Raw genomic sequence first — 27,175 nt, 5'->3', positions numbered from 1 at the left:
CATCAGTGACCGACCTCACTAATGCTCGTGGCTGAATGGAAACAAGTCCCCGCAACAATGTTCCAACATCTAGTGGAAAGCCTTTCCAGAAGAGTGGAGGCTGTTATATCAGCAAAGGGGGGACCAACTACATTTTAATGCCCAAGACTTTGGAATGAGATGTTTGACGAGCAGGTGTCCCACATACATTTGGTAATGTAGAGTATCTTCCTCTATCACTCCAGTATCCCTGCACATTATAAATATGGCATTGAAACAGACCCTGTATATATAGCTTACTTACTTTCTCCTGTTCTTCATGCTTCCCTTTCTTAAGTTTAGTTTTTGCATCTTTTACTTTCACCAGCTTCAAACAGCTGAAAATACAATATTTTGGTTATTGAAAAAGATATTCCACAGCGGTTTAGATGGTACAATGATTCTCTACACTCGGAGTGCTTGTTTTGTCACATACTGTAAACTGAAATTAGGCAAACTATTACAATTTCTGCAACCAGGAAATGGCAGAGCGATTCTTGCATATTGCATCTTCAAGTTTTCCTGGTACCACCCTCCAGCAGCACCCCGCCCTGTCCCTCCAGGCAACTCAGGCTGTCAGACAGCTCAGAGGAAGACACAGGCACCACAATAGCTCGGCCATAATTGGCCCCTATTCATTTCTGCCGGATAATCCTCGCCTGTTTTAGCCTTTTTGGTTTCCAGCTTAATTTTTCCGCAAACTTTTACACAAGGCAGGAATTTGTCTCCTTCCTCACCCTCGTCCTCATCCCAGGGCTTTGGGCCCGGCCGTGGGGCTGCGTACCCCTTCGTGTGTGTCTGTGTGCAACTCCCAGAGTTGGCTGTAAGGGCTCAGGGAGTAAAGTCACAATGGCCCTGTGAATGTCGACTCACAGTCAAGACTGTCTACCTTCAATGGGCTATTAAGACTGAAAATATCACTGAACGCACCTTGACATGTTTACATGTTCTGCTAAGTGTGCTACCAAGCTGGATTTAACCTGTTTGTTAACCTGTTTGCTCAGTTTTTGGAGGGAAATAAAAACACAAAGCCTTTTGCTGTTCACTATCACGCAATTAACTTTCTTGCTAGTCTGAGGGCAGATTTCAGATTGACACGGGCCTCAGTTCAGGGGTGAAGCTGCTTGGGGATTCGAAGGAGTTTCTGGGTTTGTGAGAGCCCGGTCCTTAACCAAACAAACAGAGAGGAATTTGTTGCCATTGTTGGTCCAGAGGGTTGAGTGACAGGGCTGCACTACACCACACAGCCTCCGACGCAGAGCTGAACTAACAACCATCGAGCCACGGACACACACAGATGGAGACACCCATGCACACGGACACAGACAGAAAGGCAAGCCAGGTGAAACAGAGGACATCATTATTTTAATGGGAGACAATGCATTCTCATATTTTATTCCTTCTTTTACATATAAATAATTGTTAATTAGGCTACTCTATTTACAGTAACTAAAGTTGGTCGCCAGGTGTCATCAGACATGCCCTCCCCAGTTGTGGGTTTTAGTGCAAGTTATCATTAGCTGGCGACCTGAAAGTTGAACCCTGACCCATTACATTCTGCAAGGCTGAGGCTGATTCTGCTCTCCCATTTAAGCCCCTAGGCCCAAGGCACTTTGTCTATCAACAACAATTAACAGAGACATTTCAAACAATACAATAACAAATTAATGATTCAGTCATAAATATGATTCTAACTTCTAAATTGTGCGTTTGTGCAGCTTCATGCAGAAAATACAGGACCTTACTGTTAGATGGGATCAACAGTAGCAGCCTGCTCTCTGGACTGAGTGCCTCGTCAAGATGAGGCATATACTAATTTGCCTGGCTAAATACACCAGATACACCAGGCAGTGTGTGTTGAATGGCCCCAGCCTCAGCCCGTGTAGTGGGTGATAGAGTCAAGCTGTTCCTGCCGAGCGGGGGTCAGGGTCCTTCAGTCAGCACCCCGTCCCTGAACGGAGCACACAGGAATCGGCCCTTCCTTCTACACCTCCTCCACCTCTCCATCCCCTCCTCCACCTCTTCCCCTGGTCTGGCTGCATCCCTCGCTCTCCCTCCCTCAACCCCGGGTCCAAATAAACCTGGTAGCGCTGTTGCTCTCCGCTCTCCCCTCCCTCCATCATCCTGCGCAGTGCGCTGTCACTCCCCTCATCAGGATCATTAATCAGGCCAGGCAGATTAGAGTTCAAACACAAATAAACCAGCCCAGTGTCCTCCTCTTAGCTCCCCTCAGCTCCACCGCTCCCCACTCCACTCAAACTGCACTGCATGACCTGTCCAGCTCAGTCCAGCACTGCATAGTTCTAAGCTTTCAGTACTTATAGGAAAGGATGATTGGGAAAAGAGTGGACTGGTGTGGAATGGTGTACTTGACGTTTGAAGACTTGAATAGCACGACATCATTTATGTGACTGGTCAAAATCACAACAGTATAATGCCAGTTAAGTGAAATAAACAAATTGCCTTATCTCAGAGGCTGATGACTTTGTGGGCTAAACTGCCAGCCATGTAAATACACAATGTTATCAGTTGGCGCTACAAAACCCTCCATGGTCTCCACATTCATTCAATAACAGATATCTCAAATAAGGATTAAAGGATTAAAATGTGCACCTTGAATGCGCCAGGGCTTATTCATTATACACTAACTTCACTACCCTAACATTTATTGACTGGCAAGTTTTTCTAAGAAAATAAGAGGGCAATACCGCCACCTTTAGGCAGCGTTGAGTACTGCCACCACTGTGGCCCAGGCACAGGCCCAGGCAGTTTCCTTCCCTCCATCTCTCCCATAGAAGGATTGGGTTTCCAGAGCTTGCTAGCCAAGGCGTCCCCACAAACAGACTGACAGAGGCTGTTATTGTAGTCCCACTGTATTCCTTTGTGCATTGGGGGTGAGGGGAGGTGAGAGGGGGGAGGGAGCAGAGTGCTGGAGTGAGTTCGAGGCCTAATCAAGCGCTCTGCACTCTGGCCCAGACTGGGCCCTATGCTGCTCTGCACCCCTCTGACTGACAGCCAGCCCGCCGACTGTTTGTGTGTGTCCATGGGAAACGGGGTGGTGTCACCGCGGCGACGGCCCTGGGCCCATCCATCAGTGTCATCCGGGCAACGCATGTGTCACTTTCAAGACTAATGGACAGGAAGAACAGGCGGAGAAACAACAATATTTGCTGAATATATTTCAGAAACATTAGTTGCCCGGCTTTCTCTCTCTTATACAGTTCTGTTTCAACAAACTGGAATGGGCCCTAATCCTGATTTATGAGACAGTGTATTTAAAAGGATGCTGCTTGTGGCTGGACGTTTTCACGAACCTGGGTCTAGAACTCCTTATGGCTTTCAAAGTGGGAGAAGGGGACATACTACATACATTACTGGGCTAAATTGGGTAACCATGGCCTGGTTAATGTGACCACTAGTCAAACCTGACACAAATCTTGCCTTCCCCAGATATAGCATTGCAGTCATGACCTGGAGGACCCTGCAATGATAAGACACAGTCAAACGGAGTGGAGAGGAGGAGTGGAGACCTGATTCTGGGATGTTAAGCAGAGAGTGCTTCTACGGGTTTCACATGGACCGTTATGAGGTGGCTAGGAGACAAGAAAGTGTTGCAACCAGAGCCATATATATAAAGCTATGTATATGCACATACTGTATATGCATTACAACTACTTCCCTGTATGCGTCTCTAATGGCACCGTATTGCCTTTATAGTGCACTACTTTTGAGCAGAGGCCTATGGGCCCTGGTCAAAAGTAGTGCACTACATAAGGAAGAGGGTGCCATTTGGGACACATTCCCTGTCTCTACGAGGAGGTTCCTTCCCGTGTGCTCAGGTGTGTTCAGAGAAGGGGGTGCTTAACCTCAGCAGCCAGTAACCGTGGCGTCCAGCCCTGAGCGCTTGCTGACGTTGACTTTGGTCAGCTCCTCGGCACAAGTGGGGTGGATCCCCACTGTCTCCATCAGGTGAGTGAGGGTGGCCCCACACCTGGAGAGACAGACACACAGAGAGACACAGACATCTCATTCATACTACCGACTCCTGTCCTGACAGAACCACCCATTCTCCCATCTTTAGGTTTCTCTTACTATACTGAACAAAAATATAAACGCAACATGCAACAATTGCAAAGATTTTATTGAGTTACAGTTCAGATAAGGAAATCAGTCAACTGAAATAAATTCATTAGGCCATAATCTATGGATTTCACATGACTGGGCAGGGGTGCAGCCATGGGTGGGCCTGGGAGGGCATAGGCCCACCCACTATAGAGCCAGGACCAGCCAATGGCGTGGTTACATGTGGTCTGTGGTTGTGAGGCCGGTTGGAAGTACTGCCAAATTCTCTAAAACGATGTTGGAGGCAGCTTATGGTAGAGAAATTAACATTAAATTATCTGGAAACAGCTCTGGTGGCCAATTGCACGCTCCCCCAAAACTTGAGATATCTGTGGCATTGTGTTGTGTGACAAAACTGCACATTTTAAAGTGTATTTGTATTGTCCCCAGCACAAGGTGCACCTGTGTAATGATCATGCTGTTTAATCAGCTTCTTGATATGCCACACCTGCCAGGTGGATGGATTATCTTGGCAAAGGAGAAATGCTCACTAACAGGGATGTAAACAAATTTGCGCACAACATTTGAGAGAAATAACTTTTTGCTCATATGGAACATTTTCAGCTCATGAAACACGGGACCAACACTTTACATGTTGCGTTTATATTTTTGTTCAGGCTCACCTTGTCACGTATATACTCACCTATATGTAGTCTACAATGTACATGACATCCATTCATTTTTGATGAATTAATGAATCTACAGATCTAACATCTGTTAGTATGAGAACTATGCATTTTAGCAGTTTAGCAGTTTCTTACAAACTAACCACAACCCTATAACATCTGTATGATCTACTTTCAGTCCCTATCTAACTCCATCAAGCAGAGTGGTTGACTTACTGGAAGCCCATAGCAAAGCCCTGGGTGACTTCTCCAGCGTTGGGGCCAGTGAAGTGCAGGCCGAGGATTCTCTGGTCTCCACCCCGCTTACACACCACCTTAGGCGGTGAGAGAACCAACGTTACACCCCCTAAACCTCCAGGGTTCACTTCAGAGGCAACATAAGGCCTTTCAACACACTATAGGCTACGCAGTATGTGACAGTGGGATGATCTGAGGTAAGGTTGCAAAATTCCAGCAACTTTGCCAAAATTCAAAGGTTTTACAGAAATCCCAGTTGGAAAATTCCTGGAATCAGGAGGGAATAAGCAGATTATCCAGGAATCCTCCAACCGGGATTTCTGGAATACCTGGGAAATTTACTGGAATTTTGCAACCCCTACTCTGAGGGCTGTTCTGACCTTTATGTAACACTGGCTGGCATCTCTCTCAGCCACAGTGAACTCCAGAGGCTTGTAGAAGGCATGGTACACCTGGACAGAGAACAACAGAGGGATACATGTCCATTAGTCCACCAATAATAATAATAATAATAATATAATATGCCATTTAGCAGACGCTTTTATCCAAAGCGACTTACAGTCATGCGTGCATAAATTTTTGTGTATGGGTGGTCCCGGGGATCGAACCCACTACCTTGGCGTTACAAGCGCCGTGCTCTACCAGTTGAGCTACAGAGGACCACATGTCATTCATTTATGCTATCAAGACATCACTTAGTTACAATAATGTTACAACATAATTACTGTTAAAAATAAAAAGAAGAAACGAAGTGAGACCAGTGTTTTTGTCCGTAAAAGTATTTTACATATCAGATCGTTCACTATGAATCTGGAATTATAATACTGTTTTCAAAACACTTTGCTCGTTTTAAAAGATCCATTTCAGACCCTGGTTTCATGGTGTGTGTTTTATATTGAGCCAGAGAGCGTGCCGACACAAGTTGCCGGCCGGGCTATGCACACAGGCAGCTGTCAGGACCCATGGTGCACCTCTCCTGCCGCGGAGCTTTAGATCACGCAGGGCCTGTCAGCACCTGATACACACGTCAATCAGGCCCTCTGCTCACCTGTCAATCACACAGTGGAGCAACACCTCGCTCTACAACAGGCCGGGGCTCTCTGGGTGCAGGTGTTAGCAGCTGGCATGCTGCACACATATATACACGGAGCGAAACGCACACGCAATCACACACACACACACACACACACACACTCACACACACACACACACTACTTTCTATTTCACAAATGTATAAAGCAGTAGACAGAGGCACACCAGGATTCACAATACTTTAAGAACTGAAAGCTTCCCCAGCAGACCTCGGCAGACCTCCATTCAGTTAGAATACCAGCTAGCTACCATGTTAGTGGTTTAGGATGAGGTCTATTGTACCTCTATGGAGTCCTTCCCATGTCTGCTCTCAGCCTCCTCCTCTGATAGGCCCACACAGCCATACTCCAGAGGGGTGAACACTGTGGTGGCAACCTAGGAACACATCCAATCAGAGGGCACATAAAGTCTTGTTACATCATGTTACATGATGATAGACAGCCCCACACAGCAATTCTCCAGTGGGGTGGCAAACGGACAGACAGAAAGTCAGGGATACAGCAAACAAGGCAACGCAAACAAAGTCATAGATAGGCAGACCCATTCTACAGGCCTGTCATGTCACCTACTGTATCTCCCACCATCTACCACTGGGAGTAAAATATATTGGTAATATAACAAAGCTACAAAAGACCACAAAAAAGGAACGAAGATGAAATTAGAGCACAAACAATAGGCATTTAAGCAATAAGTCTTATTACGAATGGTTTAGGAATTAACATTTGGAAGAGGTGCAGAAGACGTGCAGTGTGTCCCATTAAAACTCCATGAGTCAGACCAGGCTGCATAATCCAGGGAAAACAACGACTAGGCATTAAAACCACAATACACAGAAGTGGAGCTGATTTAACACACTCAAACAGAAGCATAAAACAAAGACTTCAAAGGCCGCATACAGACAACTGTAGAGAGATGGGGGGGAAAGCATGGGAGTAGTGTGTGTGTTTGGTGTGTGTGTGTCTACTCACGTTGTCGTAGTTCATGAGCTCATTGGTCTGGCCTGCAAGCCTGCGGGCGAGGAGCTTCCCTGCCTTAATGGCTGTGGGGGTCAACTCAGGTCGACCCTGGAAACACAGAACAACGCTAATGAGTGACAGGAGAACACGGAGAGACAGACTGACAGACAGACAAAGACAGATAAACAGAGAGAGGAGACAGACAGACAGACAGGGAAGCAGACAGACAGTGTGTATGCATGCAGGCCACGCACAAAACACACAGTCACAGAGCGCACCTCCTTAACACAGGCCCTTTCGCTATTTAGAGAGCGAGAGGGGACAGTTGTCCCTGTGTAGACTAACTTGTAGCCTCCAGCTTGAACACACAACCATGACAATGACTAATAAAGGTTTCGTAACTGCTTAGCACACTGAAAAACAAACATAGCTTTTGTATCCTCCGTCAAATTTCCCCACTCTACCCAACTGATTGTTACACTCGTAGGAATTGCACATTTGGACTCAAGGGTGTTTGGTTTGCTTGTATGACATCAAAGCGGTATTTATTGTAATCCGCAACGTCTCATCTTTCAAAATACATTGAGTCCACATAATTTACAGCATTTCCCTCACTCAGACAACAAAACAATTTGCAAAAGTTGCCCAGTTAGCGGGAGGGATGGGGGCAACTTCTTGTCGCATGCGGTGCTCATGTTCAGAACGGCTGTCAGTCAAAACCCATACAGCACTGTGAAGCGGAGACCCTGAGCTCTGACGTCATGTATAGCATGACACTGTACAGCCACTGCCTTCCAATTTAGGAGGTTATCAGCGCCCAGATCTGCCATTTTCAACCCGTATACAGGTACAAGTGTAAAGGCATACCACAACATGCTGCTTCTGACTGTACTGTAATGTACTGAGGAGGATTATAATTGACTGTGGATGCATCCCAAATGTCACCCTATTCACATAGGGCTCTGGTCAAAAGTAGTGCACTATATAGGGAATAGGGTGCCATTTGGGATGCACCCTGTAGCTCTGGATGTACGCCAGCCCCTGTCATCTGTACAAACACCTACATACAATTTAACAATACAGGAGGTGGCAGAGCTGCAGGGTGAATTCTTTCTGAAAGCATGACTTAAAGGGATACTTTGGGATTTTGGCAATAAGGCCCTTTATCTACTTCCACAAAGCCTACTAGATACCATAGACTTCCAGTCATTGCACTAACGCTAGTTAGCATTGGCTCATGAAACTACCTCTAACTTCCTTCATACTGGACAAAGAGACATAAAAAAGCTATCCACAAGTTCATCCAACTAAGGGGAAGTAGATAAAGGGCATCATTGCCAAAATCCCGAAGTATCCCTTTAATTCATGCTTTCAGAAAGAATTCACCCTGCAGCTCTGCCACCTGTTTGTCCAGATGACAGGGGCTGGTGTACATCTAGAGCAACCAGTTTGATTACCACCGCTGCTGCACATCCTGGTGTCTAAGACAGCTCCTCCAGCGCTGGAGGTGTGTGTGGTGCTATTTCCGTAATTGTGTTTACACACTACTTCAGTCTGCGTCATAGTAATGCATTTCTTGGCAGTCCACAGGTGCTCTTCAATGTCTCAACACAAAAAGGTGCTCTGTTTGGACATAGACTTAAATATCAATCCACCCCCTTTTAAAAAGTCTCCCAGTATGTGGAAAGATGACAGGCATCAGGGCTAAGAGTGACTCATCAAAGGCCTGTGTCAATCTAACTGTCTGAAGAGGCCTGTTGAAGTTAGGAAATCCACAGCTGGCCTCATTAAAAGACAGGACTGACATTTGATACATGTAGAAAGAGTATTGTGATAAGCAGTACAGTAGTTTGAGAGGAGTCCGTGTCCCACGCCATCTGTTGTGTAGCTCCAGCTATATGCTTAAATCTCAAATGAATTGGAAAGATAGGCAACATCTGAAGTGATGAAATTAGATGGTGTCCATCTAGCTCAATCATTTGGGATTGAAGAGCGAACTACAGTATAATTTCAACTTTTTGCATCCCAATGGTTTCTTGCATAAAGTGTCGCCTTGGTAGGCCTATTCATTTCAGTCTTCCATACATTCCTGAAGAGGTTCATGTTGGTGTTTTAAGGCTGGGTGGGTACGCTGTGAGGATGACGGACATGATCAACACCTACCTCGCCGATATCGCCAAAAGCGTAGATGTTCGGCACAGATGTGGATTCGTCAGCAGCCACAAGTATTTTCCCCGACTCCTTGTTGAGCTTGACGCCAACTTTCTCCAGGCTGAGAGTTTTAGTTTCAGGGGCTCTGCCTATGGTCAAACGGAGGAAATCAAAGACAGAAACTCAATATTATATTACACATTAAGAGAGAGAGGGGAGGTTACGGGAATCTTAAGATTCTTAGAAAAAATCTAACTGTTGCTCAGTGTTCATAACACATAGCATTGAGTTGGCACGCTAAGGGTTTAACTTAAAGGCATGTCCTGCGACTCTCCATCCAACACAAAGAAAGAGGCTAATCTTATCCAGCAATTAGAAGAAAAAACATCTGCACAGCTGGGAGAGGGGGAGCGAGGGAGTCTTTTGGTGGCGGAGTGAATAATGAGCTGGCGGGGGATAGGAAGGCATCCCATCAGCCACCTGGGGTGCTGGTTGTCATTTCTGCCACTTCCTGCGGTACGGTTGACTGATGCTGTCAACGCTTGCCCATCTCGTCACCCCATCTCTATGGCGATGGTGAGCACCAAGCACCCCTGCAGCCCGGCCAGGACCTAGTCGAGGCTCTCTGCCTCCCTCCTCTTCCCCCTCTCCTCCCCACCTTCTCACTCCCTGCCTGGGTAACACAATAACCCCCCCCTTCTTGGTAGGGCCCAGAGGTACCCACGTAGATGCTATCGGACGACAAGAATAACAAACCCCAACAAGACCCTTTTCCTGGCTGGAGCCGAGGCACAACTTCCTCCGCTGCAGCCAGACCTGGGACTGGGAGGGCCGAGGGACCTGTCCTATACTGCAGCACGGGTGGTAGAGAGACAGGCAGTGAGGCTCATAGCAGCTATTTTCCTGGAGGAGTTGCACTAGGCTAGTCTAGAAGGCCCATGCAGAGCCACCAGTGTTCAACTATGCAGACTAGGTCTAACACAGGGATCTCTACCTGTCACGACTGCCTTTCTCAAAGTATATCGATCTTTTTTTATGTATACCAGCGGGAGAGCACACTGCATGATTACCTTACCTAAGAGACAGTGCATAGTTGGACATTGTAGCATGAGTTGTGTTTACAAAAAGTTGGTTCTTAGGAGGTCTTGCCCCACCCTACCAAATCACAGCTCAGTTCTACCAAGCACCACTGAGACTGGAGTCAGGAGGGCTATCCTAGACTAATATCCAGTCTGTTCTCTATATGTATAGACTAGGCTACTAGAGCCACTCACGACTGGCCTTTCCTGCCTAACTGGGTTTCTCCCTCTAGGATTGGAGACTGTTGGAGTGCCACTGTTCCATTGTGTGGTGTGGACACAACAACAGAGGGTCTGCTGATAAGAGCCTTCAGTGAGTGTGGAGCCACACACAGGGGCAATGACAGCCAATGACAGGCAGGCCTGATAGGACTATGCTGAACAATGACTGTTGTAGCACACAGAGGAAATCTCAAGACCCAACAGCTAATTAGCCACAACAAGCTTTCTGGCACGACTTGAAATGAGACCAGCTAGGCCTACATGGCAGCTTTTTACATCAATCAAATGAACATAGATAAGAGAAAATAATGACAGACTGCATTTTGGGGAAATCAATGATTTTGTCTCCAAAAATAGTTTTCTGAGAAGGCAGTCTATTTAAGGCCTAAAATGAGCATAAGAGAGATATGATTGTATCAGATTCCGCACTTTGGCTCAGAGAGACTTTTCTGAGTATTGGGAGTAGGCTTCTCTCAGAGAGGCTTCACATCCAACTACTTCAGTTCATATGGAGGCATATGCATCACACAAACTTCAACCTCTTTTGGTGTCCCTCTCAAAATCTGAGAGGAAAAGGGTTGGGGTAACACAAATAGGTGGGAGAGAAGAGTTGTGTTGTACACCCAGAGGAAATACGCTGTTTCCTCCTCTGTGCAATTGGCCACCTGGCCTAGGGTGCAGTCCTGAGGAAGGATAGGCCTTGGGGTTGGGAAGGCTGAGCATGGAGAAGCAGCTATAGCTACAGGACTGGAACAGACCACCAACACCAGCCTCCTATCCCTCCCTCTGAGTAGTTCACTGCACTTGCACACTTTCCATCATTGATTTACAAGCATTAATCAATGCAAGTGTAATCATTGGCTAGAGGGAGTTTCCACCATTGTTAAATCCATGACGGGAAGTATGCAAGTGCACTCTTTGAGAAAAGGGTGGAGAATCAGGACACACCCACGGTCTTTTATAGCTCCACTGAGGGCACAGACCCAGTCTGACCTGTAGTGTAAAGGGCACATTGAGGAAGTGGAGAGAGGCCCCTCATAACTCCCACAGTCAGACAGACAGACAGACAGACAGACACACTTCAAAGCAGAGGCCCAGGAGTGGATGTAGATGTACTCATTGCCCTGCACGACAACACCAGGGTAAAGCCCGCAATAGACTATAGCCTATACCGTAAGGTAGTAATGTAAGGTAGCAATCAGGTAATAATAAAGTCATATTCCTCTTACAACCAATAACCCACATACACAGAGGGCAGGGGAGGATGTGAGACCTGCACTGCTTGCACCATCTCAACCATGAAGAATGTCTATCCACTGAAATATAACAACTCTGAAAATATTGTTCTTGCTGCCAATTTCCCATTAGTCTCAAGGTCTGGGTATTTTGAGTGCAGTGACTCGACAGACTCGACACTGTGCCTTGATGTTCATATTCCCCCAGCAACCTGCCAGGGCGGGAAGAACGTAATCTCTCCATAAAGGTCACCCATATCCTGGTCCCTGTCACACGCACAGGCAGAGAGAGAGACACCCACCCTAGCCTGTCCTGGCTGGTACTGTCCTGGCTGGTACTGTCCTGGCTGGTACTGTCCTGGCTGTTACACACACACTGCTGGGACTCAGTGTGGTGTAAGGTCAGGTTTTGGGACCATCTCAACACAAATAAACGTCGGCTGGGCAGCCAGGTGGAAGTTCCCTCCATTGTGCTGGTTGGCGGAATGAGAGAAATGACATGGTGTGATAAAGAGAGAAAATAACTGTGCGAGAGAGAGGTCTGGTGGGTGCGCAGAGCCGCAGACAGACAGGGCCGGCTGTGCAGATGCTGCGGGGTGGATGAGGTGGTGCGGCCGGGCAGCCTGGTTTCCGCACGGCTGGCACGACGGGCAGGAAAGCCCAGAGCAGAGTGGGAGAACAAAGGAGGGAATGCAGTGACCCCGTGCCTGGGTGCATCCTGCTCCCCTCCTGAGCCAGAACCCAGGACCAGGACCCAGCACTGGGCTGGGTGATTAACACTTCCCCTGGTGATTCCATCACTCACACTTTATTACCTTGTTTTTGAGCTTGATACCCTCTCAGTCTGCTGACAATGCACTCTATTGTGGATGACAATAAAACAAATGGAAAGGGAGGACGACGAGTAGTTCAACTGATACATTATCTCAGGATACGTCGTTGCAAAGCCTATTGTATGTTATGTGGCCTACTTAACACACGTGATTGCAGCTACTACTAAAATGGTAGGGACTTCTTTCAAACAGTAATACCCTAATGTAGTAATTTGTGTGACAATTATCTTCCTCCCCAGACACACTCACCTACGGCCCACAGCACAGAGTCGAAGGTGTCCTGTTGGTCCTTTCCTGTCTGTTTGTCTGTCCAGGTCACCTGCAGCGCCCCAGATGACAGCTTGTCCACTCTCTTAGGGACATTCCTCCAGGAGAACTTGGTGCCATAGGCCTCCATGTGGTCTGTCACTAGCCCTGCCATTTGCTGCAGCACACACAAGAGGGAAATACAGGTTGTTTCCTTTCCAGCACTCCAACTTGGGAGAAGTATTATTCCAAACTTAGATTTGTAAAGGAAAGCCCCCAATACCATCAGTAGACAACAAAATACATCTATAAAATAACAGTGATAAATTATACTTTGACTTCATACATATCTCTAAAACTTGAATTGTGGCTACAGTTTAATCAACAGACAGTACTGTATAATAAACATGTATAGACAAATAAGAAATTATTTGAAATAGTGTACAAGCTATAAAAAAATGCCAAAAGAGCAGCAGTACCTGATCAAAGCCCCGGAGGGGGATGCTGCGCACCATGACTGTGGTGTCCAGCCCAATACCTGTCAGGAAGCCAGCACACTCCAGGGCCACATCTTCATCCCAGTGTTTAGGAAAACAGAACAACACAAACGCTCTCATAGAGGAACCTTGTCTATCTTTAGTTAAAGCACATTTGACAACTGAGAAACCGGAGCATAACAGGTAGAGATAGACTGTGGGGTCACCCAGTCTAGGAAGAAGGGGTCACCACGACCTGCAATTCACCACTTTTTGCCTTCAACATTAGGGCCAGGCAAGTCACATGCTCCACAACAACTCACTGTGACACTACACAGTGTAACCAGTGACTCATGTTCAAGTGCAGTCAAAAGGATACAGCTGGCACCAACTACAAGTCTGAAAGGTAAAAACAAAGAAATGCATTAATCTTACATGTTTTCAATTAAAAGCTTTCTCTTGGAGGTTATATAGTACAGTTATATGTTGGAGGTTATACACTACATTACCAAAAGTATGTGGACACCAGCTCGTCGAACATCTCATTCCAAAATCATTGGCATTAATATGGAGTTGGTCCCCCCTTTGCTGTTATAAAAGCCTCCACTCTTCTGGGAAGGCTTTCCACTAGATGTTGGAACATTGCTGCAGGGACTTGCTTCCATTCAGCCATAAGAGCATTAGTGAGGTCGGGCACTGATGTTGGGCGATTAGGCCTGGCTCGCAGTCGGCATTCCAATTCATCCCAAAGGTGTTCGATGGGGTTAAGGTCAGGACTCTGTGCAGGCCAGTCAAGTTCTTTCACACTGATCTTGACAAACTATTTCTGTATGGACCTTGCTTTGTACACGGGGGCATTGTCATGCTAAAACAGGAAAGGGCCTTTCAAAAACTGTTGCCACAAAGTTGGAAGCACAGAATCATCTAGAATGTCATTGTATGCTGTAGTGTTGATTTCCTTTCGCTGGAAGTAAGGGGCCTAGCCCAAACCATGAAAAACAGCCCCAGATCATTATTCCTCCTCATTATTCCAACTTTACAGTTGGCACTATGCATTGGGGCAGGTAGTGTTCTCCTGGCATCCGCCAAACCCAGATTAGTCCGTCGGACTGCCAGATGGTGAAGCGTGATTAATCACTCCAGAGAACGTGTTTAGTCATTTAGCATGACGCTCTTATCCAGAGCGACTTGCAGTTAGTGAGTGCATACATTTTTCATACTGGCCCCCTGTGGGAATCGAACCCACAACCTTGGCGTTGCAAACGCCATGCTCTACCAACTGAGCTACACGGGACCTCCAGCCGACGCTTGGCATTGCGCATGGCGATCTTAGGCTTGTGTGCAGCTGCTCAGCCATGGAAACCCATTTCATGAAGCTCCCGACGAACAGTTCTTGTGCTGACTTTGCTTCCAGAGGCAGTTTTGAACTCGGTTGTGAGTGTTGCAACCGAGGACAGACAAGTTTTACGCGCTACGCGCTTCAGCACTTGCCGGTCCCATTCTGTGAGCTTGTGTGGCCTACCACTTCGCGGCTGAGCCGTTGTTGCTCCTAGATGTTTCCACTTCACAATAACAGCACTTACAGTTGACCGGGGCAGCTCTAGCAGGGCAGAAATGTAACAAACTGACTTGTTGGAAAGGTGGTATCCTATGACAATGCTACGTTGAAAGTCACTGAGCTCTTCAGTAAGGCCATTCTACTGCCAATGTTTGTCTACGGAGATTGCATGGCTGTGTGCTTGATTTTATACACCTGTCAGCAACGGGTGTGACTGAAATAGCAGAATCCACTAATTTGAAGGGGTGTCCACATACTTTTGTATATATAGTGTATAGTACAGGTATATGTTGGAGGTTACATAGTACAGGTATATGTGCTTTTCTATATGATACACTATATTCATTCATACATTTTCTTTCAAATTATCTTGAATACTGTGCTAAACAAAACAAAAATGTTTACTCTGAATGTGTCGAATTTAAAAGTGATGAAAATGCTGTTCAAACATCGAAGGTCCCATTACAGTAAACAGTGGAGAGAGAGAGGCAGAGAAAGATATGCAGGGTGGGGATGCATAAGAGAGAAAAAGACGAAGGGGGTGGCGGATTTGGTCTGTGTCTCTCTCTGTGTGTGTGTGTGTGTGTGTGTGTGTGTGCGTGTATCTGTGTGTCTTTCTCTGTGTGTGTGGGCCAGGTGAATAACACCTCTAATCCAGCCCTGAGCTCCCCCTGTTGTTTGTGGAGCTAATTGCTAGCATTCAGACTAATCCCTGGGGATGGGGTGTGCGATGTTTCCGTGTTCAGGGCTCAGTCCACACATCACTCCGCTGAGTGATGCCTGTCACCCGCATGGAGAGCATCTCCCTCTCCCTCCCACCCTCTACCCCTCCAGGGCTCCCCCACCTCAGGATTCCCTACCTTGGCCCAGGCCCTGACAGCTCAGGGAGCCTGGTGCACACACAGGCCCGGCCGAGGCCCCCCCCCACATGCTAGCGCTGGGAGCACCAGTATCCGCTCCTCCCGTCAACCTAATGCACATCTGCAATTAGTGCAACATTTTGAGGTGGCTTAGGGAGGGATTAGGCTAGGAGCTTTAGCCTGATTCCACACTTTCATCACCGAGACATCTCCTTTCCCTGGCTGGGTTTATGCTTGGTTATATTGTATGTCAGAGTGTCTCTGGGATATTTATTTCTCCATCATCCTGATGGCGGTGTCTGAAAGCATGGGTGGAGGTGTTCAATGTACATACAGTAGGTACAGCCTCACAGGTGGGTCTCAAAAATACTGCATCCAGGCGTGAACGGGGGATGGCTGCTTGTGAAACAAGGAACTACAGAGGGATGGGATCCAGTGAGAGGACATAGTAATACAGTATCTGACCTGCAAATGTTACTGGACTCAGCTGAAGGATAACAAGTATTTTTATTTTTCCTTTATTTAACTAGGCAAGTCAGTTAAGAACAAATTCTTATTTACAATGACGGCCTACACAGGCCAAACCCGGACGACGCTGGGCCAATTGTGCGCCGCCCTATGGGACTCCCAATCACGGCCGGTTGTGATACAGCCTGGAATCAAACCAGGGAGTCTGTAGTGACGCCTCAAGCACTGAGATGCAGTGCCTTAGACCACTGCGCCACTCGGGAGAAACCTACAACAAAGATAACACTATCAAATGTTTAGGGCTTGTGTATTAACCACACATACAAATCAAAAGCCACCTTAATGAATGTAGGAGTATGTCGGACTGTGGTAGTTAAGAATTTGCCTCAGTCTCTTTCTCATAACCTTGGAGCAGCCTTCAGCAGTCCAGACAAGAGATAAGTGAATCAGTGTCCTCCTCCAGTGTGTCTGCTATGCTTGCTGCAATAACAGAGCTCTTTCACAAGTGTTCCTAAGAGGGGAGAGTTCTATGGGCAGCAGACTTGATCTGAATCCAAATACAAAGATACAGGATGTGAACTCAACTCCCTAACACACTGTAGTGACTACAGAGCAAGAAAGGATAATAATGGGTTACAATTGTCTCACTGGGTGCTTTTGATCTTGCATCTTGTCATCACAGACTCATTTCCTCAGCTGCTCTAAAGGATGACAAACCACAGCACATTGCAAGCCTGGTTCACTGCCCTTTAGCACTGGAATTCATTTTGAATGGAAACATAGAATAAATAAATATAGAATCCTAGAAAATGGAAATACGATGCATTACATACTGCAATAAAAGTCTACATAAAACATATTACACTCATGTCTACACTTCATCTCTCTGGTGTGTGTGAGTGTGCGAGCGAGCGTGCTCCAGTCCCTCTGAGGCACTCATCACTCACCTGGAGCCATCCACTACCTCCGCCAGCCTGTCAACTCAAACACCCTCTCTGACCCCACCTGCACAGCTGACAGCTCAGAGCAGCACAACAACTAGTCAACAGCTCCTCAACACACAGCTCCTCCTCGGTCTGAAGAGAGGAGCGCCACGGGAGGGCCTGCTAATGCTAACCCCTAGTACCCTGAGGGCAGAGATCACTAACAGTTGGCCCCTATCCATCAGCCCCACTACCCACTACCTAAGGCCCCGCTACCTAAGGCCCACTCACATAAAGGGTTTCCTGGACTCAAGTGCTCTTTCCACTCACTTGAAAGCTCCATTAAAAGCTGTGAGCAAATATTTGTGATAATTGCTTAGAAAAGATGCTGAAAGAGGGGAAGGACAATTCAGAGAAACACGTTACACGCAGAGAGTGGCATTGTCTTAGAATGGACTCTACAGTACGAGTTCATATCGCCCTCTAGTGGTAGAACGCTAGAAGACAGCCTTGTTTGGCACAGGGGAAATACTGTACATATATACTGAACAAAAATATAAATACGACTTTACTGAGTTACAGTTTATAGAAGGAAATCAGCCAATTTAAATATATAAATTAGGCCCTAATCTATGGATTTCACATGACTGGGCAGGGGCACAGCCAATCAGAATGAGTTTTTCCCCACAAAAGAGCTTCATTACAAACAGAAATATTCCTCAGTTTCATCAGCTGTCCGGGTGGCTGGTCTCAGACGATCTCGCAGGGGAAGAAGCCGGATGTGGAAGTCCTGGGCTGGCGTGGTTACACATGGTCTGCGGTTGTGAGGCCGGTTGGACATACTGCCAAATTCTCTAAAACGACGTTGGAGGGAGCTTATGGTAGAGAAATTAACATTCAATTCTCTGGCAAGAGCTCTGGTGGACATTCCTGCAGTCAGCATGCCAATTGCACGCTCCCTCAACTTGAGACATCTGTGGCATTGTGTTGTGTGTCAAAACGCCACATTTTAGAGTGGCCTTTTATTGTCCCCAGCACAAGGTGCACCTGTGTAATGATCATAAGGTTTAATCAGCTTCTTGATATTCCACACCTCTTAGGTGGATAGATTATCTTGGCAAAGGAGAAATGCTCACTAACAGGGATGCAATTATAATTTTTTTCACTTCATGAAACATGGGACCAACACTTAACATGTTGCGTTTATATTTTTGTTCAGTATACATTGTAGTCATTTAGCCGACGCGCTTATCCAGAACGACTTACAGGAGCAATTAGGGTTAAGTGCCTTGCTAAAGGGCACATTGACAGATTTTTCACCTAGTCGACTCTGGGATTCAAACCAGCGACCTTTCGGTTACTGGCCCAACACTCTGCACCGCTAGGCTACGTGACTAAAGTGGAGAGGAAAACGGGAAGCAAATGAGTGTTGAGGATGGAAATCTATTGTAGATTATCTTCATTCTGCATATTAGCAAGGACTTTCGATGAGTGGATGACTCATAACTCATCCCCCTGCTCTACACTGGTGGCACACTGTACAGTTACATGAACAAACATTAAACTCAACCTCCATTTTGTGCCAAGTGGAAATGGTTTGGAGAGGCCAATTAGACAGGTGATGACAGGGTTTAGATGGCTGGATTAGAGATGTGTTCAGCAAAGGTCAGGAAACACACACACAGCTAATCCGAGTCAGGAGAAGAACACTTAGTAGAACCGGCTCTGTGTCCTGGATGGGTCACCATGACCGAGCGGTCTGTGTACATGGCACAGTTAACTGCTGATGTACAGTATTGCATGGTATGTGTGTGTTACTGGTACAGTGAGGGGAAAAAAGTATTTGATCCCCTGCTGATTTTGTACGTTTGCCCACTGACAAAGAAATGATCAGTCTATCATTTTAATGGTAGGTTTATTTGAACAGTGAGAGACAGAATAACAACAAAAAAATCCAGAAAAACGCATGTCAAAAATGTTATAAATTGATTTGCATTTTAATGAGGGAAATAAGTATTTGACCCCCTCTCAATCAGAAAGATTTCTGGCTCCCAGGTGTCTTTTATACAGGTAATGAGCTGAGATTAGGAGCACACTCTTAAAAGGAGTGCTCCTAATCTCAGTTTGTTACCTGTATAAAAAACACCTGTCCACAGAAGCAATCAATCAATCAGATTCCAAACTCTCCACCATGGCCAAGACCAAAGAGCTCTCCAAGGATGTCAGGGACAAGATTGTAGACCTACACAAGGCTGGAATGGGCTACAAGACCATCGCCAAGCAACTTGGTGAGAAGGTGACAACAGTTGGTGCGATTATTCGCAAATGGAAGAAACACAAAAGAACTGTCAATCTCCCTCGGCCTGGGGCTCCATGCAAGATCTCACCTCGTGGAGTTGCAATGATCATGAGAACGGTGAGGAATCAGCCCAGAACTACACGGGACGATCTTGTCAATGATCTCAAGGCAGCTGGGACCATAGTCACCAAGAAAACAATTGGTAACACACTACACCGTGAAGGACTGAAATCCTGCAGCGCCCGCAAGGTCCCCCTGCTCAAGACAGCACATATACAGGCCCGTCTGAAGTTTGCCAATGAACATCTGAATGATTCAGAGGAGAACTGGGTGAAAGTGTTGTGGTCAGATGGGACCAAAATCGAGCTCTTTGGCATGAACTCAACTCGCCGTGTTTGGAGGAGGAGGAATGCTGCCTATGACCCCAAGAACACCATCCCCACCGTCAAACATTGAGGTGGAAACATTATGCTTTGGGGGTGTTTTTCTGCTAAGGGGACAGGACAACTTCACCGCATCAAAGGGACGATGGACGGGGCCATGTACCGTCAAATCTTGGGTGAGAACCTCCTTCCCTCAGCCAGGGCATTGAAAATGGGTCGTGGATGGGTATTCCAGCATGACAATGACCCAAAACACACGGCCAAGGCAACAAAGGAGTGGCTCAAGAAGAAGCACATTAAGGTCCTGGAGTGGCCTAGCCAGTCTCCAGACCTTAATCCCATAGAAAATCTGTGGAGGGAGCTGAAGGTTTGAGTTGCCAAACGTCAGCCTCGAAACCTTAATGACTTGGAGAAGATCTGCAAAGAGGAGTGGGAGAAAATCCCTCCTGAGATGTGTGCAAACCTGGTGGCCAACTACAAGAAACGTCTGACCTCTGTGATTGCCAACAAGGGTTTTGCCACCAAGTACTAAGTCATGTTTTGCAGAGGGGTCAAATACTTATTTCCCTCATTAAAATGCAAATAATTTTATAACATTTTTGACATGCGTTTTTCTGGATTTTTTTGTTGTTATTCTGTCTCTCACTGTTCAAATAAACCTACCATTAAAATTATAGAATGACCATGTCTTTGTCAGTGGGCAAACATACAAAATCAGCAGGGGATCAAATACTTTTTTCCCTCACTGTAGGGCTGTTAGCGTGACCGAATTACCGCCACACCGGCGGTCACGAGTCATGACCGGAGTCAAATTCCAAGTGACTGTTTGGTCACGGTAACTAGGCTTCTCCAAGCTCTGATGCTGCTGATGGTCATTAGTAGCCTACCAAACTTGCTAACTGCCTGGTACTCAGCACTCTATTGTCCGTATAATCAATCTTGACATCAATGCAAATGTAATCAAAAATCGAATCAAACACTTCATGAGAGCCCATGAGCTCATGTTGCACTACATTTCCATAGGCTATGCAATTGCGTCAGAGAACAGAATTTTGATGGCCTCTATTAAAAAGAGGAGGATCCCATCAACTTTCTATAGGCTAGGCCTACTATATTTATTTCTAAACTTTCCTAATATTAAGCACATTGCTTCGCTTTACAACAGGAGTATTGCCTACCTGGATGGCATGAAAATGAACCACGGGAAAAGTGTCCTCCATTCGCTATTTACAGTAAGTGCATAGATGACCTGTATTTTTTTCCCCTGCCCCCAATGGTCCATTCTAAATCAAAACTAATTTCACACATATATTATTTAGTATATGTAAAGACAAGATTAAATCAAGAATAGTCTGATGGGTGACAATATTAGCCTATCACTTGTGAATTATATATTATCACTTGTGAATAAGGCCCAGTTTGTGTGCAGTAAGAAAATAAACAGTGCATTCCTTTTTGTGTGTGACTTTTTCAAATCATAGTCGCACACCTCATGTTCCAAAGGTCTGTATCAGTAGCTTGTAGGCTATGCGTGGAAGTAAGGAGATGCTAAATGTGTTTATGTTAATTACTGGTCAATTACCGCGAGACCGGCAGTTATATGCTTGACAATCACCGGCTGACAAAATGTCATGACCGCCACAGCCCTAGTCACAGGATGTACCACTCACGTCTTGCCAGGGGACTCCTTCAGCCAGAAGACATCATCACTAGTGATGCCGTGCTCAATCGCTCCAGGGATCTACAACACAGGAAATAGAACAGTTCAACACAACAACAACACGTGTCCGTTTGAATCATACAATTCTCAGTACAGCCTCTGGTAAAAGATCAGCTCCGTTGGACAGATGAGGAAGGTTGTCTTTGTTCCTTGTTAGTTTGTTATCAACAGACAGTGCGCAGCAGCTTGTGCTACACCACATAGAGGGAGGCCTCAGACCCAGCGTGTGTCCCAAATGGTACTCTGTTCCCTATGTAGTGCACTTTGGTAGTACACCAAATAGTGAATAGGTAGGGTGACATTTGGGATGCAGAACCAGACACAACCTCCCTCCACCACCCAGAGACAGACATGTTTTACCACCATGCCATCAAAAGCTCCAGATCCACTGTGGTGTTATCAGCAGCTGTCTACTGGACAAGGACACCATACAGACGGAGAACGGGATAGAGGGAGAGGATGGAGAAGGAAAGAGGTTAATACTTACATGTGTGGGGTACTTTGGCCGCCCCCCAGTGGCAATCACAATGTTCTTAGCAGTCAGCATAATCTGCCAGACAAGGGGGAGCGACATGATAACAACTTCAGTATAAAAAAAATATATGGCAGTGTTGAAATTATATTCCTTATAATTGTGTGAAACAGCAATTAATAAAAAAAAAACAGATATGGTGAACATTTTAAAATGTTGTCATTAACTCCCAGTTTAAATTAGTGTTACCTCTTTTCCAGTCCTGGTTAACCCTTTGACCGTGTGCTCGTCCACCAGACTTCCTTTAATGTTCAGATACTTCACCTTCCTGTCGAACACAAATATTATGCCAGCGCAAACGCCACAGGAAGACTCATGGGAGATCTTGCGCAAAGACAGGGTTTGGCTGAGATAGGTAAAGCCTAGATTGCTAAAAGCTGTTTTCTATTAAACTGGGTATAATACAATATGAGATTTGGTTGCACAATGTGAACATCTGTTGTGAGAGTGTGGGCACATACAGGCAGGGAAACACCTGTTTAGCCCTGTAGCCATTCAGTCAGAGCACTGCATGCAATTTAGCATACCATTTATTTACAATTGATCCCCGAATCGCTGTAACCTCTGTGTACCAACAGGTCATAACAAAAAAGGTCTGCAAAACGCAGGTATGTATGTTTAAAATCACTGCCCAAGTCTACAACAGAATCTATGGTATACAGTGGCTGTAGGTAAGGGGGTGTCACTCACTTGTCCTGAAGCTGGACACGGTGACCCCAGTTGAGGGACCTGACGTGGTTCTGCACAGCCTCTGCCATGGTACTCCTGGAGAAACACACCAGAGAAACAGTTAGACATGGTATAGGACAGGCATCTGTGATAAGACAAAAGAAAACAATGCACATTTTCACTCTGAAAGTGTCCATTATGTGGCAAGCATTCGTCGTTAAATTAGCTAATAAACTTGGGTGGATTGTGAGTGTGGTGAACACACTTCAGAACAAAGATGCCCTGTGGTGAGCTGTGTGTGAGTAACCATGTAATGCTGACACCATGTATTCTTCCCATGTGGCTCAGTTGGTAAAGCATGGCGCTTGCAACGCCAGGGTTGTGGGTTTGATTCCCACAGGGGACCAGTATGAAATAGTACCAAAATGTATGCACTCACTACTGTAAGTTGCTCTGGATAAGAGCGTCTGCTAAATTACTAAAATGTTTTACAAAATTGAATGTACACCCAAGGTCAATCCCCCCAATCATGTATTACTGCTAGATTACCACTAGATGTCGAATGCTTATTGACCAACATTTAACCTAGTAACCAGAATGACTATCGGTATAAAAAATATATATATATATATATACTTATTTACTGAATCTAGTGATAGGAATTCAAGAACGCTGCAGGCCTCCAACTAGGCTACATCTAAGATGCTTTCCAAAATAGTTCAAGAAATACACTGCTCAAAAAAATAAAGGGAACACTTAAACAACATAATGTAACTCCAAGTCAATCACACGGTTTGGCGGTGGGTCAGTCATGGTGTGGGGTGGCATTTCTTTGGGGGGCCGCACAGCCCTCCATGTGCTCGCCAGAGGTAGCCTGACTGCCATTAGGTATCGAGATGAGATCCTCAGACCCCTTGTGAGACCATATGCTGGTGCGGTTGGCCCTGGGTTCCTCCTAATGCAAGACAATGCTAGACCTCATGTGGCTGGAGTGTGTCAGCAGTTCCTGCAAGAGGAAGGCATTGATGCTATGGACTGGCCCGCCCGTTCCCCAGACCTGAATCCAATTGAGCACGTCTGGGACATCATGTCTCGCTCCATCCACTAACGCCACGTTGCACCACAGACCGTCCAGGAGTTGGCGGATGCTTTAGTCCAGGTCTGGGAGGAGATCCCTCAGGAGACCATCCGCCACCTCATCAGGAGCATGCCCAGGCGTTGTAGGGAGGTCATACAGCCACGTGGAGGCCACACACACTACTGAGCCTCATTTTGACTTGGATCAGCCTGTAGTGTGGTTTTCCACTTTAATTTTGAGGGTGACTCCAAATCCAGACCTCCATGGGTTGATAAATTTGATTTCCATTGATCATTTTTGTGTGATTTTGTTGTCAGCACATTCAACTATGTAAAGAAAAAAGTATTTAATAAGATTATTTCATTCATTCAGATCTAGGATGTGTTGTTTAAGTGTTCCCTTTATTTTTTTGAGCAGTGTATGCATATCCACAGGTTTCTATTGTTCTCGTACTAATGAGATTTACCAGTCATGGGAGATGGGCCCAGGGATTTGCCAGCCATATTTCTGAGCGTCTTTCAGAGCTGTGCCCAGCAGAGCAGCCTGGTGCATAAGCTTCTTGGGAATGCAGCCCACGTTCACGCAAGTACCACCAATGCCCCACTTAGTACCTGAAAGGGTAGCATGAGATTTTTTAAAATCTTCTATATTCTTGCAGATTGGTCACAACATGCATAATGTTTCTTTACTCCGAGACAAGGAAGGAGAAATGCATTACGGTTCAAGTCAAGATGATTATGATGGAATGTACAGTCAGTATAACATTTCTCTTACCTTTAACTGACGGCTCCACATAATCTAACACAGCAACTTTCTGTCCTAGCTGGGCCGCTGAAAACAAAGTACATTATGTTTTGGTCAATTGTCATGTTCAGTAAAGCTGCAATTAGACCAGTGGAGGCTGCTGAGGGGAGGATGGCTCATAATAATGGCTGGAACGGCACGAATGGAATGGCATCAAACACATGGAAACCATGTGTTTGATCCCATTCCACTTATTACACTCCAACCATTACCACAAGCCTGTCCTCCCCAATTAAGGTGCCACCAACCTCCTGTGAATTAGACATTAGATTAGACGTTATCCCACATATACAAACCTTCATATATAGGACAAACCATCTGGGGTACATGATTGTATACTATCCTCAAGAACAGTGGTTCCCAGTGGTCTAAAGTACTTAAGTAAAAATCCTTTAAAGTACTACTTAAGTCGTTTTTGTATATCTGTACTGTACCATTTATATTTTTGACATATTTTACTTTTATTTCACTACATTCCTAAATAAAATAATGTACTTTTTACTCCATACATTTTCCCTGACACCCAAAAGTACTCGTTACATTATGAATGCTGAGCATGACAGGAAAATGGTCCAATTCACACACTTATCAAGAACATCCCTGGTCATCCCTACTGCCTCTGATATGGTGGACTCACAAAACACAAATGCTTCGTTTTTAAATTATGTCTGCGTGTTGTAGTGTGCCCCAGGCTATCCTTACAATAAAAAAACAAGAAAATTGTGCCATCTGGTATGCTTAATAAAAGCAATGTGAAATGATTTATACATTTACATTTACTTTTGATACTTTAGTATATTTCAAACCAAATACTTTTACTCAAGCAGTATTTTACTGGGGGGCTCAGGCCAGCTTTCAACTTACTCCTGAAAGTTGTAATAGTAGAATGCACAAGGTGCAATTTCAAAATTGGGTATTGCATCAGCAGTTTTCGTTTAGTCATGTCAGTCATTGCAGACCAAAGAGAGCTAACGTTATTTGTAACTTGTCAGAAATGTCAAGATCAACTAGCCCATGTCAGCTAACGTTTTTTAGCTAGTGTTTTTAGCCCATTGATTTTGTTGCAATGTTTGACTCACTCAAATATCATATGAACACACATAAGACAAATGACAAAATGTATAGAACTGCAGGAAATAAGCTTTAAACCTGCTAAATGTTCTCTCCGCCAACAAGAGGGGTGTAAACAGTTTGTCATTAACAGTGCTTGTGCCCATAGAAATAGACGTGAACCGCTGCTCAAGAACACTGACTTCACACAGGTAAGTCCCTATCGCATAACGTATTGTAATACTAATGCTAAGATTGAGACACTCACCTTCTTTGGAACAAGCCAGACCTCCAGAGCCACCACCAATAACGACGAGATCATAGTCAATTGTACCTGTAACAAACCAAATGCCTTGCCATTCAATCTCTATTGGGACAATGCTGATAGTGATACCATAATAAACACACAGCCAGAATGTATACATGAGGTTACTCATCTAGAAACCAAGCTGACAAGTGCTGAGTGAAGGTCATTTGAAAAGAGCACGTTATTCTACCAAAGACACTTATTGTCGACAAGGAATAGTTGACACTGACAGCTTGCTTGGCAGTGACAGCTAGCTTAACTAGCAGGGTCATGTTAGCCACTGTAATGTAGCAAATAAAAAAAACTAAACGCTGTGCGATAATCTCTCAGTTTGTCACTAGCTAACTAGTAATATGGAAACAACCTCCCTACCAGTCAAGTTTCTCGTAAGAATTTGAATGCAGTTGGTGCGTTTCCACCGGTGTCTAACTCCACATAAGGCTGCCATTTTGTTATTAACAAAGGACCTTCACGGAGTCATAGGTGTCTGGAAATGTGCCTGACTGATTTTACATATGGGAGGCACATTCACTAACGCAACGTTGTCAAATGTTGCAAAATTGAAATGGCGTTGTAGTGTTGGAAATATAACATAATTAGATAAATTGCTACTGTAGTAGCTACGTAATTACTGCAACTCGCTGTTGGCTGGGCTCCCTGCCTGTGCCATTAAACCCCTACAACTTATCCAGAACGCTGCAGCCCGTCTGGTGTTAAACCTTCCCAAGTTCTCTCATGTCACCCCGCTCCTCCGCACACTCCACTGGCTTCCAGTTGAGGCTCGCATCTACTACAAGACCATGGTGCTTGCCTACGGAGCTGTGAAGGGAACGGCACCTCCATACCTTCAGGATCAGACCCTACACCCAAACGAGGGCACTACGTTCATCCACCTCTGGCCTGCTAACCCCACTACCTCTACGGAAGCACAATTCCCGCTCAGCCCAGTCAAAGCTATTCGCTGCTCTGGCACCCCAAAGGTGGAACAAGTTCCCCCACGACGCCAGGACAGCGGTGACAACTTCCTGCAATACATTTGTGTTGCGGCTTCAGGTAAAATCCATGAAGCTGTATATCCATGCATTCTTGCGGAATATCAAACAAACAAAAATACACAGGCAACATGTTCTTTCCAGGCATGGTTTATTGAAAACACACCAAATGTATACTCTACAAATCAGTATTTTAACAAGCATAATACTTGCCTCTGGGTATTAGTAAAATTAACATA

The 27,175-nt window shown here is 45.6% G+C and overlaps 1 protein-coding gene across 1 annotated transcript; it reads right to left on the bottom strand.

Moving 5' to 3' along the window:
- Nucleotides 1–1,361: 1,361 nt before the first annotated feature.
- LOC121585014 (thioredoxin reductase 2, mitochondrial) lies at nucleotides 1,362–26,454 on the bottom strand. Its single transcript, XM_041901325.2, has 17 exons — nucleotides 26,317–26,454; nucleotides 25,906–25,971; nucleotides 24,558–24,614; nucleotides 24,250–24,394; nucleotides 22,727–22,801; nucleotides 22,226–22,304; nucleotides 21,992–22,054; nucleotides 21,455–21,525; nucleotides 13,673–13,692; nucleotides 13,297–13,388; nucleotides 12,821–12,995; nucleotides 9,215–9,351; nucleotides 7,064–7,159; nucleotides 6,378–6,470; nucleotides 5,384–5,455; nucleotides 4,983–5,080; nucleotides 1,362–4,009 (listed from the first exon to the last, which is right to left on the bottom strand). The coding sequence occupies exons 1-17, from the start codon at nucleotides 26,390–26,392 to the stop codon at nucleotides 3,886–3,888; spliced, it is 1,539 nt and encodes a 512-aa protein (XP_041757259.2). The 5' UTR covers nucleotides 26,393–26,454; the 3' UTR covers nucleotides 1,362–3,885.
- Between the last annotated feature and the right edge of the window lie 721 nt (nucleotides 26,455–27,175).

The sequence above is a fragment of the Coregonus clupeaformis genome, chromosome 16 (genome assembly GCF_020615455.1).
Source record: "Coregonus clupeaformis isolate EN_2021a chromosome 16, ASM2061545v1, whole genome shotgun sequence".
In the NCBI taxonomy this organism is placed as follows: domain Eukaryota; kingdom Metazoa; phylum Chordata; class Actinopteri; order Salmoniformes; family Salmonidae; genus Coregonus; species Coregonus clupeaformis.
This window is presented reverse-complemented; position numbering and strand designations above follow the sequence as displayed.